Genomic DNA, 15,567 nt, shown 5'->3' with positions numbered 1-15,567 from the left:
GCCTTGACGCACACCTCACAACCGAAAAAAAATTGACCACTAGATAATCAAATAATATGCCCTCTGTCGTGTCTGTTGTGAAAGTGTTGCCGTAGTGCTGGTATCTACATGGTGTGTACACGGGTGTGGGTGTCGGTGTTGGCGCTGGCACTTTGGGTAGCAGTGAGAGCACTAGGGGGAAGCAATGGTGGGTGATGGCTGGGTTGTAAGATTGCTACTCGAGTCATCCCCCTCTCTGTTCGCCGGTTGTCCTCCAACCAACACCGGGAAGGAAGAATTTCACTTGCGTCGCCCTCTACTTGAAGACCAAAAATCTACTCGAGCTGCATTGTCATCAACATTTGCTCGGTGATGATCATGTGATGAGCAAGGTTAGAGGAAGAAACTCCGCCACATTCACACACACTCTCTCTCTCTACCCTAGGTCAATCCGTCCGGTAACTTTCCTCTAAGTGCAAGGTTGTGGTGTTACAGCAACCGTCCTTCTCTCTCTTTTCACCTCGGCAAAATCACCACCAAAGTGAAGGTGTACACGAAGGTTGTTCGTTGTCTGCTACGTAAGTTTTCGCAGTATAAGCATAAGCCGACTTTTTCCCAATGGTCTCGAATGTGTTGTATCAAATTGTGCAAATGGGGCCTGCTCGTCAAGGCACGCTCTACACATACCCTAGTATGGTAATGTTTTTGGCGGCAAACACCTTCCCTCTGTCTTTCTCGATGCGTGATGCGTGATGGGTGAACGGCCCGCGCGCAAAACATTGAAATTCTCGAGACTTTCATACTCATCAGCACGCCAGATCGCCATACCAGACCATACCAACCCCGCGGTCCAAGATCCAAATGGGTGCAACCAAACGACCAAATGAAAAGAACGGCCGCGACTCAAACAGCTCGAAAAAAAAGATCAAGCTCGATTACAAGAACTTGAAGCCTTCCCACACGCTCTACGCGAAAAACTTGAACAATAGCATCAACAAGAGACTCTTCTATCACAACTTGTACCTTTTATTCTCAGCCTTTGGTGACGTTATATCGATTCAACTACATAAAGGTTATGCATTTATCGTCTTTGCACAGGTTGATCTGGCGACGTTAGCGCTACGGAGCTTGCAAGATGAAAAGTTTTTCGACAAGCCGTTGGTGATCAACTTTGCTGTTCATGAGTCCAAGGTGATTTTGAAAGCAACGGACCAGGGAAAAGCGAGCGAATACGAAAACGAACAAGAAAAAGATGCAGATGCAGATGATGATGACGAAGTGCTACCGCTGTACGAGTAACATTGAACATTGTCGTTACGAACTAATTGCATATTTACATGAGTTTCATGGCGTCCTTAAAGGAATTGCTGACGCAATCGGGCACGCCGACTCCATCAGCAAACACAGTGCCCCCAAATGAAAACTTGTAATGCTCCTTGTCCAAAATATCGAGCACTTTGGCCTTCGTTTCCTGATAGCCAAGATTATACTGCGGGATGCAGTCGGTGTGCAAGGAATAGCTCACTACAAGATCATCATCTTTAATTGAGTCCACCTCCAATTCCAGTTCCACGGGGACGACTTTCACGTTGAATTTCGACACGTCGACTTGAAACTTCTCCTCCAATACATCTAGCACGATTTTGAGGCTTATTTTATCTGAAGGGATGCTCCAATTGGAATAGTAGTGGCCGCCCATCATGAGGGTGATTTTGTTGTTTTCATCGGGCACGGCTTTGTGATCATCAAAGAGGCCCTGACAATAATTTTCAATGTCGGAATCGTAAATGACGCCAAGCAACGCCTGCGGATTGTCCTCGACATTTTCATGACGCGGTCTCAAGAATCCAAACCCCGGTTTATTTCGCGGTATCAACGTAGGCTTTCGCGTGTAAATGTTGGTTAAAAAAATGCTAATGTATGGAATGGAAGCTAGGTACTGCACGAGCAGGTTTTGAGGAGGAAATATTTTGGCCAATGCAAGAGTGCTTATTGTGCTTCTAACGTGATCAAATTTTTCGCCATTGACCTCCCCCGTCAATGGGTCGCATTGCTCAACGGGCGTGTCGTACTTGATCTCAGTTTGGGTATTGGCAGTCAAGTACTGGGCCAAGCACTTGGGGAGCGTTTCCATGCCTTTATGTAATTTGATCATTGGAAATGACTTTAGCCGAGTTTGTAATTGCAATAAATCAGCCTTGGGTGATATCGTCTGTTCGTAGGCTTTCAATTCACTCGACAACTGCGGTCCCTCCGTGGCTGTGGTTGTTTTAGATATCTTGTTCTTCGCTATGAGCTTCTTCCAAGCATGTTTCAAGAGCGAGCCCGACTCATTTTCAATCTCCTTCATAGCAGGCATGACGCTCTTGATGCTGAGCTTGCCTATATCTCCCGCGTACACTCCGTGCATTACAGCACTGGCAACGTTATCCGTCAAAACCGAGCTCCCCAACCTTCGTTTGAAAAACTGCTCTACAGTCTCATCTTCTTTCACAGGCTTGACAAAAGGCTCCTTAAATATGCCCATCACGAGCTTCAAATCGATAGCTTTGACATTTTTCAAAAAATCAATAAAAGTAGGTATAGAGTTTGGAACTTGGATTAGTTGACCTTGGGCGTCGGTAATGTATTTTTTATTAGCAACGCTGTCCTTGTGGATGACTTCAATTTGATTCTGCAAGTTCAACTCTCGGAGTATGTCAATCATCAATAAGCTCCCGTCTCGAACTCCACGGAGCGTTCGTGGTCCCTTCTCGAGCAATATTGATTCGTTGGTGTCTTTAACATGGAGCGACGGCAGCGACATCCATCCTCCTGCTCGATTGGATTTTTCAAAGATTTTGAATTGCAAGTCTGGACGCAATTTGCTCAAGAAGTACGTGAATGTGAGACCGGAAATCCCTGCGCCCAACACTGCGACTTTACCATTCCTGGGTAGCTTTGCCAAAGTCATTGCTGTACCGGTAATGACCACAGGAGGGAAAAAAAAAACAATCAGTCCAGGCTCTTGCTATAATTTCACGCTGTAATGTTTTCTTTTTCAACGGGTGGATGGATCGTGAAATGTCCTGGTGTATAGTGCGATTCAAGATTGTACTGATCTGACCTGCCGTGTCGGTCACCCCATGCACAAGTTTGTTGATTTTTTTGCAGCAATCTCGTCACGTGATTGAAAAATTGAAACCCCGTTTTTATGTAGGCATTGTCATAAAAATGCAGCATGAAGTGATTGGCCAACTCTTTCCTAACCAGTTTTAAGGGCTAGTCAAAAGGAATTGATTCATTAGAAGAAATTTTCAAAGTTATCCTGTGCCTCTTGCTCCTCAGTGCCCCCATTCTTTTGCTACTTTCCTCCTTATCTCCTTTGCTCACACCAGCCCCAAAAAGTCCAAGGTGCAAACAAGAGCACGGAAGGGAGGAAGGGGAAAGTTTCCTCAAAAGTCTCGATCGCAATTAACTTTACTGTAGCCCCTGGATCTACCGTAGTGGAGCTATTTCGAGGCTTTTTCAAACCGTGGTTTTCAATTTGGCTGCAATAAGAATTTTTGCAACTAGTTTCTCTTTTTTTTTTTGCCCTAAAAACGAGCTGAATACTCCAATTTGTTACACCTCTCCAACACAGCTATTGAAAAGCGGAGAACTTCACCTGAGTGAGACCCAAAATCATTTTCGCAACTTGACAGGATCCGGATCATCTTGACAACTTAAGCTCGACTTTAGTCAACTTGACAAGGGTTTTTTTTTTTGTCTAGGCTCAAGTCCGAGCGGGGGCCCCCCTTCTCTTTTTTTGTCAATTTTTGCGGGGAAAGGAGAGGAGGTGCCAGACAGATCTATTTTCAAATTAGATCACGTGTTTAACCTTGTCAGATAGCGAGATAAGCTGCGCGAGCTGGAATGTACACGTTCACCAACAGATTAAACATTTGAAAGAGACCAGAAGAGAGTTCCACTTGCGATCGAGTCCTTGTACATGACGTGCTCCAATCCGAAAAAAAAATGAGAGAAAAGTAACAAGATAAGGTCCTTGCCAGTTTTGGCAGTGCCGCTAAGAGAAAGATCTTTCTGTTTCTCTCTAACCCCCTGCACTACACATTACAGTATTACGATCGGGATCTTTCTATATTAATTTACGCGCTGATTATCTTACAGGCAAGATCCGCGCCGTGAAAACTTTTGCGCCAGAGTGCTCTTGATCGTCCTGTTGGGTAAAGGGTGGCAGGGAAAAGCAGGACCAACTTCAAATCATCAAATCCCTACTCTGCACTAGCTTGGGCCGTGACAGCACCGTTCAAAGAAACCTCAGCTGGGTGTCCAAAATTTCATGGCGTCCAAAGTCTGGATATTGAAAGTCTTGATATTCAAAGACCAGCTAACCACGGCGCGCGGTCAAGAAAAGGGTCTCGGAAAAAAAAAAAAGAGAGATCTTGAACCCAGTATTTTTTAATTCTCTTACAGATTTCCAAGTGGGGAACCAAAACCGAACAACTTTCCACCCTTCCAAGTAAGTGGGATGATAATCGTCAAATCATGAACGAACAGAGTCAACGCGGATAGGCATTACTCTTCTTTGTTTCTCTCTATCACTGTTTTGGCTGGTAAAAATAAAGCTAAAGCTTATTGCCAATTTTGGTGACTGATACCACTTCTCTCCTCCCCCCCCCAAACCCCACATTATTATTAATTTTAAACACGATGCCAATTGGAAAGGTTATAAGAACAGCGCCATGGCCCGCCCTCTCTCATCTCACCCCTAGTAGCCCCAGTCCATAGACACACACCCACACACATTCGGGAAAAATAAAAGAGAAAATCTAATCATGGCTACGTTTGAAATCCCCGAGACTCAAAAAGCAGTAATCTTTGAAGAGTTCAACGGCCCCTTAATCTACACCGACATCCCCGTGCCCAAGCCGGGCCCCAACCAGATCCTAGTCAACATCAAATACTCCGGTGTCTGCCACTCCGATCTCCACACCTGGAAAGACGATTTCCCCGGCGTCACATGCGGCTTACCTTTAGTCGCGGGCCACGAAGGCGCCGGTGTCGTAGTCTCCCTAGGTGCAAATATCGATACTGCAAATTGGCAAGTGGGAGATTTGGCAGGGGTGAAATTGGTCAACAAGACGTGTTTGAATTGTGACTTCTGCCAACAGAGCCAAGAGACGGCGTGTCCCCTGGTGTTGTTGACGGGTATCCAATGCAATGGAACTTTCCAGCAGTATTGTGTCGTTGACGCGGTGCACGCTGCCAAGTTGCCTACTGATATCGACTTGACTTCCGTGGGACCCATCTTGTGCGCGGGTATCACCGTCTACAAGGGTCTCAAGACCTCCGAGGCGAAACCGGGGCAATGGGTCGTTATATCGGGTGCTGCAGGTGGGTTGGGCTCGTTAGCGGTGCAATACGCAAGGGCCTTGGGGTTGAGAGTCGTTGCCATCGATGGAGGTGAAGAACGAGGTAAATTCGTCAAGGATCTTGGCGCCGAGGTGTTTATCGACTTTACAACCACCGAGGATGTCGCTGCCGAGGTTCAAAAAGTCACCAATGGAGGCGCACACGCTGCGTTGAACGTGTCGACTTCGGAAGCTGCCATCCAACTGAGTATCGGATTCGTTAGATCGCGCGGTACCGTGGTGCTTATCGGATTGCCTAAGGGCGCTCAAGTCACCGTGCCCGTGTTGCCTGCTGTGGTCAAACAGATTAGCATCAAGGGCTCCTACGTTGGAACCAATTGGGATACTACTGAGGCTATCGATTTCTTCCATAGAGGCTTGGTGAAATGCCCCATCAAGACTGCTGGTTTGAGTGAATTGGCGGACATTTTCCAATTGATGGAAGATGGTAAGATCATGGGTAGATACGTCTTGGATATGTCAAAGTAAAAGAAAGAAAAAAAAAGACCTACATAAAAAGAAAGAGAAGAAAAAAGGGGTTGCAGATTTCTCTCCCTCCTAAATCAAATAGTAATCTTTCCTTTATATTCTTTAAAAAATCTATATTCATTTCCAAAATGAAAAAAAAATAAAAAATTTATAAAAGGGCGGTGTTTCAAGGCTTCAAGGCTTCAAAGCTCCAAGGTTTGCTTTATTTAGTTTCTTCGAAAGCAGAGTGCAAGGGAGAACCAACAGTCTTGCCCTTGTAGAACGCAACAACTTTTTCAGCTCGTTCGGCGATTCCTTCAGGAGTAAAGTCAAAGAATTTGTACAAATCGCCAGCTTTACCAGAAGCTCCAAATCTGTTCAAACCAAATTGTTCGTGCGAGTATTTAGACCATCCGAAAGTAGACAAGACCTCAACAGACAAGATTGGAATACCATCTGGCAAAAGACTCAATCTGTATTCAATTGGTTGCTTGTCAAAAGTAAAGAAATCAGGAATCGAAACAACGGCGGTTTTGAGACCCTTCTTTTCAGCCAACAATTTAGCAGCGTCAACGGAGATTGAAACTTCGGAACCAGAAGAGACAATAATAATGTCGGCTTTGCCTTCCACGGGCCAGACAGTGTAACCACCTTTCAAGGCACCTTCGATGCTGGAGTGCTCCAATTGTGGCAATCCTTGTCTAGTCAAAGCAAGAATAGATGGGTGGTCAACACCTTCAATTGCAGCAACGTAAGCAGCCGAGACTTCGTTACCATCAGCTGGTCTCCAAACCGAGGTGTTTGGCATGGCTCTCAAAAGGGCCAAAGTTTCAATGGGCTGATGTGTTGGACCGTCTTCACCCAAACCAATCGAGTCGTGAGTGGCAACCCAAATGACACCTTGGTGCGACAATGCAGATAATCTAACTGCACCAGCAGCATAAGAAACAAAATTCAAAAAGGTACCACCGTAGTTTCTGTAGTGAGCACCGAAGGCATCAATACCATTCATGATGGCTCCCATACCGTGTTCTCTAACACCGTATCTCAAGTATCTACCAAAGTAGTCACCCAACCCAGTCGAAGGTGGTTGGAAATCGGTTGATGCTTCTGGTCTGGTCAAGTTGGAACCGGTCAAATCGGCAGAACCACCAATCAATTCTGGAAGAACTCCGTACAAGTAGTCCAAAACACCTTCAGACAATTTTCTAGTGGCAACAGCCTTGTCCTTGGAAGTAAAAGTGGGCAAGTTGTCCTTCCATCCATCTGGGAATTTACCATCCAATCTTCTTTGAACTTCAGCACCTTCCTTTGGATATTTCTCCTTGTAAGCAGCAAACAATTTTTCCCATTCAGCTTGCACTTTTTTGTTTTCTTCAACTTTTTCAGCAAAATAGCTGGCAACTTCGCTTGGAACGAAAAAGTTTGACTCTTCATCGAAACCCCATGATTTTTTCAATTGCTTCAAGTCATCGGCTTTCAATGGAGCACCATGGACTCCACCGGTACCAGCGACTTTAGAACCGAAACCAATGGTTGTCACCAATCTGATCAAGACTGGCTTACCGGTAATTTCCAAAGCTTCATCAACCGCGGCTGAAATGGCATCAATGTTGGTGTTGGCGTCTGGGACTTCCAAAACGTGCCATCCATAAGCCTTGTATCTCTCCGGTACATTTTCAGTGAATGCACAAGCAGTGTCACCATCAATGGAGATTCTATTGTCATCCCAAAAGGCAATCAAATTGTCCAATTGCAAGTGGCCAGCCAACGAAGAAGTTTCAGAAGAAACACCCTCCATCAAACAACCATCACCAAGGAAGCAAAAGATTTTGGCGTCGGAAATTGGAAAGTCGGGCTTGTTGTAGGTAGCAGCAAATTGCTTTTGAGCAATGGCAATACCAACAGCGTTCGAGATACCTTGACCCAATGGACCAGTGGTGACTTCAACACCTGGGGTATCTAATCTTTCAGGATGGCCCGGGGTCTTTGAGTTCAATTGTCTAAATTGCTTCAAATCGTCAATTGACAAGTCATAGTTGTACAAATATAAAAGCGAGTACAACATAGCACAAGCGTGACCATTGGAAAGAACAAATCTATCTCTGTTGATCCATTTTGGGTCTTGTGGGTTGAACTTCATTCTTCTCCAAACAGCGTGAGCTGCTGGTGCCAAACCTAATGGAGCACCGGGGTGACCGGATTGAGCAGCATTGACCTGATCAACGGATAAGCCTCTAATGGTACTAACGGATAACTCGTCAATTGATGGAGCCATTGTCTATTCTGTAGTCTTGTGGGTTGAACGAAGAAAGAAAAAGAAGAGAAAGATCAAAATTTGATAAAAATGAAAGTAGCAAACTGATCAATTAAAGTAGTGAAAAAACGTGGACGAGCAAGAGAAGAGGAAGAAGAAGAAGGGGAACCGGGAAGAGGAATCTTTCAAAATTATATTATATATTTAGTATTGGAGGAGAGAGTAGTGGAAATGTTGGAAAATAAAAATTTTAAAAGAAAAGAATCAACAATCTCAATCACTCCATCACTTACTCAACTCGCTCACTAAATAGCTTACTTTAACGGGCCTCCCCTTGAGTCAGAACGGAGGAGGGGCTCAGTACCCACTCTTTTCGCTTTTTTTTTTGGTTCTTTATTTTAGGGGCGATCGGTAAAATATACGGTGTATTACTAAAAATTTAGAGATTGGCTGGAGGTGTGGTGCGTAACATGTGCGCAAGCACCAGGGACATGGCCCGCTAAAGAACCTTGATGGGCATGGCATGGGAAAGCAGGGCAAGTTTGCTTCGGATTTGAAGCAACACAACTCAATCACTTGTCCTGAATCAATAGCAAAGGGTGTAAAAAAAAGACAAGTTAAAAAAAAAAGAGTTCGGGGTTCAAGAAAGCAATTATATACTCACCTCTTTGATTTAACACAGTGACATGATATTAAAGGCCTACAGATCTTTATAAAAAAAAAAAGGGAACTTGGCTTATTATTGCTCTCTAGAACTCAAATTGCCACTACGCTTGGGATCGGATTTCAAGCTATCAAGCTATCAAGCTTTCAAGCCATTGAGTTCTGTATGGCTGGCACACGTCCGGCAAAAGGCCTTCCAAAGACTGGAACTTGAAGTTGAAGTTGAGCTTGTCTAGCCAATTCCGATAGAGTTTGGTTCTACAGCACCTTGTGCGTTCTGGGCACTGGAACATTGTCGAATTTAGAATGAAGAACGACTTCGGAGTATGCACGTGACCTCCGGTTAGTTTTATTTCTTATTTTTCTTTATTATTGGGAACGTGGAGTTGTGGATATTTCCGACGGGCCCAAGTTTTTCTCCGGGAGGATCAAAGTAGGAAGATTTCAAGCAAGAGATTTCGAGCAAAGTAAATCAAGTCTAGCAGATTGGCAAGGCTCTCGCAAAAATGTTTGTTTTTATACTACACATGTCTCTGTAATTCTAGCTACAAGAAATTCTTCCCTCTCCGTCTCTGTATCTCTCTCTAAATCATGGATCTTCAAACGGGCTTCGTACTGAGCTTGCATCATCGTCCCCGACTCCAATATTTCTACGTGGCGGTGGAGTCATGGGTCTGTTTCCGTCAAACTCAACGTCAAACAAGAATGACCCCACAGTCGAGCCATTTTCCCAATCAACGGTTCTTGAGTCGCGGTTGGCGAAATTGACACCACGAGTAACCAACTCAATCGGCATGCTTGTCAACGTCTCGTCTATATAGGTGCCACTTGCATTGGTCTCGTGTCTTGAATCCATCAAGATCTCTTTAGTTGCAAACGACGCACCGTCTGATGTTGTTGCGCTCGTGCCGCTCATTCTCGATATTCTCGATATTCTCGATATTTTTCCTCTTCCCTTGTTGGTTCTGGTCGACGTTGCTCGTGTGATTTGGCCAATATCGGAATCAACATCACTATCGTCAGTCTCTTCATTTATAGCTCCATTTTGAATACCTACTCCGTGTAGACTTGGATTGTAATTTTCATAGTCATAATCATCATCTTCTTCTTCATCTTCCTCCTCCTCCTCCTCAATCCGATCCACGTTAACTAGTCTCGGCTGGGCTTTAATTGCCGTCATAGTAGCGGCATTCCCATCATTGCTTTGTTCCTCAGGTACCTGTCGAAGGTTAGTATTACTAGTATTATTATTGTTGTTGTTATTGTTATGAATATTATTATTATTGTGGTGATGATTATTTTGTCCTTCAACTGATCCCTTGCTAGCTCGCACAACATCACCAACAATGCTTGCATTTTCAATTGCATTCATATCCGAAAATAACGAGTCCGAGTCGTTTGAATATATCGATCCAGTATTGTTTTTGCTTGGCCGGACAGTGACCCCTGGAATATAGGCAATCGGTAAAATATTGGAGGCGTTGGAAAATGAAGTAGCCACGGAGTCTCTATGGCCCGGTTGCATGTACAATTGAGTTGCACCGGATTGCTGTTGCTGTTGCTGTTGTTGTTGTCGCTGCTGGTTGGCTTGTTCCACAATGGTCTTTTGTCTAGCCCGTCTCTGTAGTGCTTGCAACTGTTTTTGTTGTTTCGATCTGCTTGGTCTAGTGAATGATTCATATGAGGAGATTCTCTTCATTTGAGTCTTTCTGCTATTGTTGGCCGCTGCCCCTGCTCTCCGAGCATTAGGTCTTGCCGCGTATTGCGAGCTTCCTTGCAGATTGCTTGCAGTGCCACCAGCAGTATCTTTGCTAGTCTTTCCCGGGTCACCCAACAAACCTTCGCCCAATGGCAGGAGCAGTTGCAGTTGCTGGTGCTCATCTTGTTGTTGTAGTTCAACTCCGGCCAGGGATAATCTTTTCAACGAATACTCTTCGTCTCCACTGACGCTCTCGCTGCTTCCCTTGCCTCCATATTCGTCTGTGTCATTGTCGTAATAGTCATATTCTTCATCCAACGTGACTGGATGCTTCTTCTTGTACACAAGAAAGTAGTACAAGATGCAGCCCGCTAGCGCGGCTACAATCAATCCTCCAACTACGCCCCCAACGACTCCGCCAACGTGGACGGTTGAAGACGAGATCGGGGTGCATTGATTATAGGCACACTTTTCGCATGTAGCTGCAATTTGGACACATTGCTCGTTTTTCCCTGGACATATGCAGTCGGGTAGTCTAGGGCAGTTGGTGACACACCCATTGGAGTCTAGTTCTCTTTTCAGTAGATACCGCTCTTGAAACACATTTGGTGTACCAGCTAGCATGGCCTGTCCGTTTGATGACGATGGTGGTCTATTTATAACGACTGAAATGAAAAAATCCAAAAAAAAAAATCCAAAAAAAAAGGCACAAGTATTTGAATCCCGTGATAAGGCGAAGCGCTGAAAATGAGTGGAATAATGATAAGTTTATGCTGATACTTGCACCACCATCAATGAAGAAGACAAAGAAGAAGAAGTTTGGTTTATATAGAAACTGTAGATGACACCCAGTAGCTGTTCACTTTTAGGGTCCAAGTAAGTTGTAGTAGGGAGGATTGGCAGGCTAATTTATTTCTCCTTCTCTCTTTCGTCTACCACACAGTTACAATCCACGCGAAAGGAAAAAAAATTACCAATTGAAGAATAAATGGATACGAGCAGGTGTGGTTGAGTAACAACCACGGACAATTAGGATGGGCGATATTTCGAGGTGGACGAGGGAGGCCAAACTCTCATGGCAAATGACAGCTACTCTCAATGGAGGGGGGAATGGGCCTAGACTCCATCAGTGGATAGCCCACAGCCCAAGAACTGCTGCAGAGTAGCAGGAGGGGTTTTTTATCCCGCAAGATCTGCTGATTGTTCCGATTCCCTTATTGTTCAAAGTTGCATTCTACTCACTGGTGTTTTTTTAGCTCCTTTTGAACGCGTCAGTTGAAACAGCGAAAGGGTTCTAGATCCAATCTACACGGCTCTTTTCTCTAACTCTGATACTTGAATGCTCTCGAACAACTGCCAAGGACTACTCTTCAGCTTTAGCTATTAAAATCTTCAAGTTCTCCGACGCAAGGTGTATCCCCCTTATTGACGGACACATGAACCTTTCTTTTGTATGGACGCAATTAATTGACCAAGGAAAAAAAAAATATAGAAAATGAGGTCTTGCAACGCGTAAATTGTATGTGTGCGTGTGTTTCATGAATTTTGTTTTGAAACACCACACACTAACTAAAGAGGGCCTTTTCTTTGATTTTCCAGCTCTTCTACGTAAAAATAAAATCAGCACCGTTAGACTTGCATTTTATTCTCTCTTTTTTTTTTCTTTTCATTATTTAGAATACATGTATTTACTGCCAAATTCTGTTACTGTTACAGCCTGGTTGGTGTCATACTTTCTTCAGGAATGAATTTCTAATAAGCCACGTTTTTTCGTCAAAATACTGGTTGAAAACTTCACCGTTTTCTGATTCCTCGGGACCGTTTGTATTGGTGATATTGTTGGTTGAGTTGACCGAGCCGTTGTTATATTCTTGTGCCTCAGCTCCCAAGTTTGGGACAATCGACGTTGATCTGCTCTTGATGGAACTGAAAATTTTAGCCCTCAGGACCCATTGACTAAGTTCGGTGTTGAACATCCATCCTCTCTTGTTCAACTCCTTGGCTGCATTCCATTTGGCGAAATTATTCATTCCGTCGTCTTCTCCGTAGTAGAAGCAATAGAATAATAAATCATCGTCGAACTTTTGCATAAAATGCAAACTGTTCAATTCAAACATTGGCTCCTGTGGGTAATCAATCATAGAAGGGTGGACATTTTGAGGAATGTATTGTCTTGGTTTCTCAGCATCAAACGAATCGGGACAGTTGAGTAGTGACTGTTCGAGCATGCTGCTTATAGATTGTATAGGAAGTGGATCGTTCAACCTGCTACTCGCTATATTGCCCAATTTCAGCAATGCAACTCCAAACATTGCCGAGGACTCAATATTTGTTTGAACCGACAGTTGTGACACGTTCGAAATCATCTTGTTCAAAGGCTCTTCGTCGTAGACTTTAGCCTGGCTTGTTATTGGAGAAACAGACTGAGACTTTGAAGCGGCATTCGATACATGGCTCAAGCCTGGAGGTGGCAATTTAGCTGGTGTTGACACTGCTGTCGATGCTGTCGCTAATGCGGTTGCTAATGGTACATTATTATTAACAAGGGGTGTTCCTCTTTTGCTGTCGCCGGTATTTGCAACGCCTGAACTTGCCGCCGTCGGAATGACGTTGTTGTTGGCATTGTTGCTGGTGCTTGTGATGTTGTTGTTGATATTGTTGTTGTTGTTGCTCGACGAGCTGGCAGCCTGAGCAGCCTTGATAACATTTGAGTACGAGTTGCCGCTTATGATTGGTGGTGGTGCAGGCGCAGGTGCAACATTCATTCCTTTTGCTTTCCTAGTCGGTGCCTGTGCGGTGCTGCTGCTGGCGGTGCTGTTGTTGGTGTTGTTGTTGGCGTTGTTGTTGTTGGTGGTGGTGGTGGTAGTGGTGTTGACATTACCAATGGTGTTGTTATTATTTGCCATGCTTGAAAGGGGTTGAACATGAGACTCATTTGAAATTGCAAAAGGCTTGTGGTGCGGTGCCTGCTGAGTGAGCGCAGAGTTTGTAGCCGAGGCAGATGAAGAAGATGCCGTTTGTGTAGCTCTTGTCTGCTCGCTCTGCTGCTGGCCCAACTGCTGCAATTCCAACCTCTTTCTCTCTTCTTCTTCAAAAGATTCTGCTGCCATTTGTGCCAAACTTCCTTCAATCTCAACATCTTCGTCTTCGTCATCTGCCACTTCCAATTGGTCGTAAAACTCATCGTACTCCACGTAATCTTCGTCTTGGTTCATTTCAACGTAATAGTCAAGATCATCCTTGATGTTGTCGATTTTCGCTGGATCCAATTTATCACTCTCTAAATCCTCCACCACCGACTCTAACCGCTCAATGTGGGTGTTATTTCGATCAATCTTGTACTTGACTTCTTCTATCGAGGACAGCACCGAATGGCTGCCCTTTTTTTTCAGCTGCTGCGATAGAGATTCCATTTCTCGGTCCAATTCGTCGTTCTGGTCGTTCAACTGCTGAATGATGCCAGATATATAATCACACGCTTCTTGAACTTTTTCGGGATCTCCAAACTTGGACAGAAGCTGCGCTTTCTTCTGCTGCATCTCCAACCCTTCGTTCGAAAACTGCTTGATCTTTGAATTTCGTTCTAGCTCTTTGAAATCGTCCATCGCCTGTTCGATCTTGGTCCGGTTCTCTTGGAGGTTATTCTTATCTAGCTTGACGCTGCTATCGGCCAACCACAACTTTAATTGGTCTCTACATCTCTGCAATTTCTTCAATTCCTTCTTCAAGTCGTTTTCAAACTTTTCCTTCTGGGACGCTATCTGGGTCTGATGAATCTTGTCCTTAATCTCTTCAAAGGCTGCCAAACCTTCACTGATTTTTTTGTTTAGCCTCTCATACTCATGTTGCAACTTCCGCGCACTCATGATCTCTGTCTCTATCTTTCACTTTCTCCCCAACAAACAAAAAACAAGAAAAAGAACACAACGGAACAAAATGAAGGGTCACCCGGATCGATAAACCTGTCTCTTGAGGTGTATAAACGGACGCTGTCTGTGTTTTGTGGGTAAACTTTGCAACACTTTGGTGCGGTCAACTTTAAAAAAAGAGAGAGAAAGGAAGAAAGAAAGAAAAAAAATTACAAGCTTGAATGCACTGGTTTCGTTCTACACGACTGATGAACAACAACAACAACAACAACAACAACAACAGGAACAACACTTACAACAAGAACAACTTCAACTGACCACCAAGCATGGGCGGGGGTGAGGAGTGTGTCCGCTTCTATCTGTCTGATCTATCGCTTGCTCTAATCTTTGAGTAGTAAAAATTTTCAAAAAAATCCATCTATTCCAAAGTACCAACTTCATTCTTCAAAAACTCATCCGAAAAATGTGAAATTTGCTTGAAGTTGTATTCAAAACCGTCATTGCCTCCATAGTACGGATCGCTGACAATCCTGTCGAACTCCATGTTGCTTCTCCATCTGCCAAACACGTCAACGACGGATTTGTTGCCCTTGGGCCGCATATACTTCAAGTCGCTCAAATTGCTCTCATCCATGCCAATCACGAAATCAAACCGCTCGAAATCCTTGCTGCTGATCTGTTGCGCATGGTGCGCAACAGGAACGCCGTGTTTGCGACAAGTGCGCGCTGAACGCGAGTCGGGCGACTCGCCAATGTGCCACCCTGAAGTGCCGAAGGACTCTATATTCTTGAAATACGGAGCGTACCCGCCTTGTTGGACTTTATGCTTGAATATCGCTTCTGCCATTGGTGACCGGCATCTTTTTTTGTGTGTGTGTTAGTACGTCTCGAGATTGAGTTTTTTTTCTTTTTTTTTTTTTTTTTACTTCATTGCGGTGTGTGTGAGCGACACTTACATATTGCCTAGGCATACGAATGCTACTGATAGCTGCTTCTCTTTGGGATCGAAAAGTGGTGCCATTGGGTGTTGTTCTATCAGTGCTTGATTCAAGTAGTGAAGGTTTGGCAGAGAGATGCGGGCGCTATTTGCATTGCAGCTATATCGAGTGTGCATTTTTCTTTTGAAATCCGCAAATCTCATCTGGTAGCCTCACCCCACACCACCAACCGTTAGCGAGCGGAGATCTGCTTCTTATATACTCACTGTCATCTTGGTGGAAAGAAGCCAACCAACCAACA

The 15,567-nt window shown here is 44.4% G+C and overlaps 7 protein-coding genes across 7 annotated transcripts; 2 read left to right on the top strand and 5 right to left on the bottom strand. All coding sequences in view use genetic code 12, as the record gives it.

Moving 5' to 3' along the window:
• Positions 1 to 597: 597 nt before the first annotated feature.
• LODBEIA_P07190 (uncharacterized protein) lies at positions 598 to 1,278 on the top strand (the record flags this gene model as incomplete). The annotated part of the gene is made up of 2 exons (XM_066976670.1): positions 598 to 670; positions 773 to 1,278. The coding sequence occupies 2 exons, from the start codon at positions 598 to 600 to the stop codon at positions 1,276 to 1,278; spliced, it is 579 nt and encodes a 192-aa protein (XP_066827657.1).
• A 34-nt stretch (positions 1,279 to 1,312) lies between these two features.
• Positions 1,313 to 2,932, bottom strand: LODBEIA_P07180 (uncharacterized protein; the record flags this gene model as incomplete). Its single annotated transcript, XM_066976669.1, has 1 exon — positions 1,313 to 2,932. The coding sequence occupies one exon, from the start codon at positions 2,930 to 2,932 to the stop codon at positions 1,313 to 1,315; it is 1,620 nt and encodes a 539-aa protein (XP_066827656.1).
• A 1,864-nt stretch (positions 2,933 to 4,796) lies between these two features.
• Positions 4,797 to 5,861, top strand: LODBEIA_P07170 (uncharacterized protein; the record flags this gene model as incomplete). Its single annotated transcript, XM_066976668.1, has 1 exon — positions 4,797 to 5,861. One exon carries the CDS (start codon positions 4,797 to 4,799, stop codon positions 5,859 to 5,861), a length of 1,065 nt encoding a protein of 354 aa, XP_066827655.1.
• A 202-nt stretch (positions 5,862 to 6,063) lies between these two features.
• Positions 6,064 to 8,118, bottom strand: LODBEIA_P07160 (uncharacterized protein; the record flags this gene model as incomplete). The annotated part of the gene is made up of 1 exon (XM_066976667.1): positions 6,064 to 8,118. The coding sequence occupies one exon, from the start codon at positions 8,116 to 8,118 to the stop codon at positions 6,064 to 6,066; it is 2,055 nt and encodes a 684-aa protein (XP_066827654.1).
• Positions 8,119 to 9,349: 1,231 nt separating this feature from the next.
• Positions 9,350 to 11,083, bottom strand: LODBEIA_P07150 (uncharacterized protein; the record flags this gene model as incomplete). Its single annotated transcript, XM_066976666.1, has 1 exon — positions 9,350 to 11,083. One exon carries the CDS (start codon positions 11,081 to 11,083, stop codon positions 9,350 to 9,352), a length of 1,734 nt encoding a protein of 577 aa, XP_066827653.1.
• Positions 11,084 to 12,186: 1,103 nt separating this feature from the next.
• LODBEIA_P07140 (uncharacterized protein) lies at positions 12,187 to 14,325 on the bottom strand (the record flags this gene model as incomplete). The annotated part of the gene is made up of 1 exon (XM_066976665.1): positions 12,187 to 14,325. The coding sequence occupies one exon, from the start codon at positions 14,323 to 14,325 to the stop codon at positions 12,187 to 12,189; it is 2,139 nt and encodes a 712-aa protein (XP_066827652.1).
• Positions 14,326 to 14,746: 421 nt separating this feature from the next.
• Positions 14,747 to 15,349, bottom strand: LODBEIA_P07130 (uncharacterized protein; the record flags this gene model as incomplete). The annotated part of the gene is made up of 2 exons (XM_066976664.1): positions 14,747 to 15,188; positions 15,285 to 15,349. The coding sequence occupies 2 exons, from the start codon at positions 15,347 to 15,349 to the stop codon at positions 14,747 to 14,749; spliced, it is 507 nt and encodes a 168-aa protein (XP_066827651.1).
• Positions 15,350 to 15,567: the final 218 nt, after the last annotated feature.

The sequence above is a fragment of the Lodderomyces beijingensis genome (genome assembly GCF_963989305.1).
Source record: "Lodderomyces beijingensis strain CBS 14171 genome assembly, chromosome: 1".
NCBI classification, from domain to species: Eukaryota; Fungi; Ascomycota; class Pichiomycetes; order Serinales; family Debaryomycetaceae; genus Lodderomyces; species Lodderomyces beijingensis.
The sequence above is the reverse complement of the archived record's forward strand: the minus strand, read 5'-3'. Positions and strand labels throughout refer to the sequence as shown.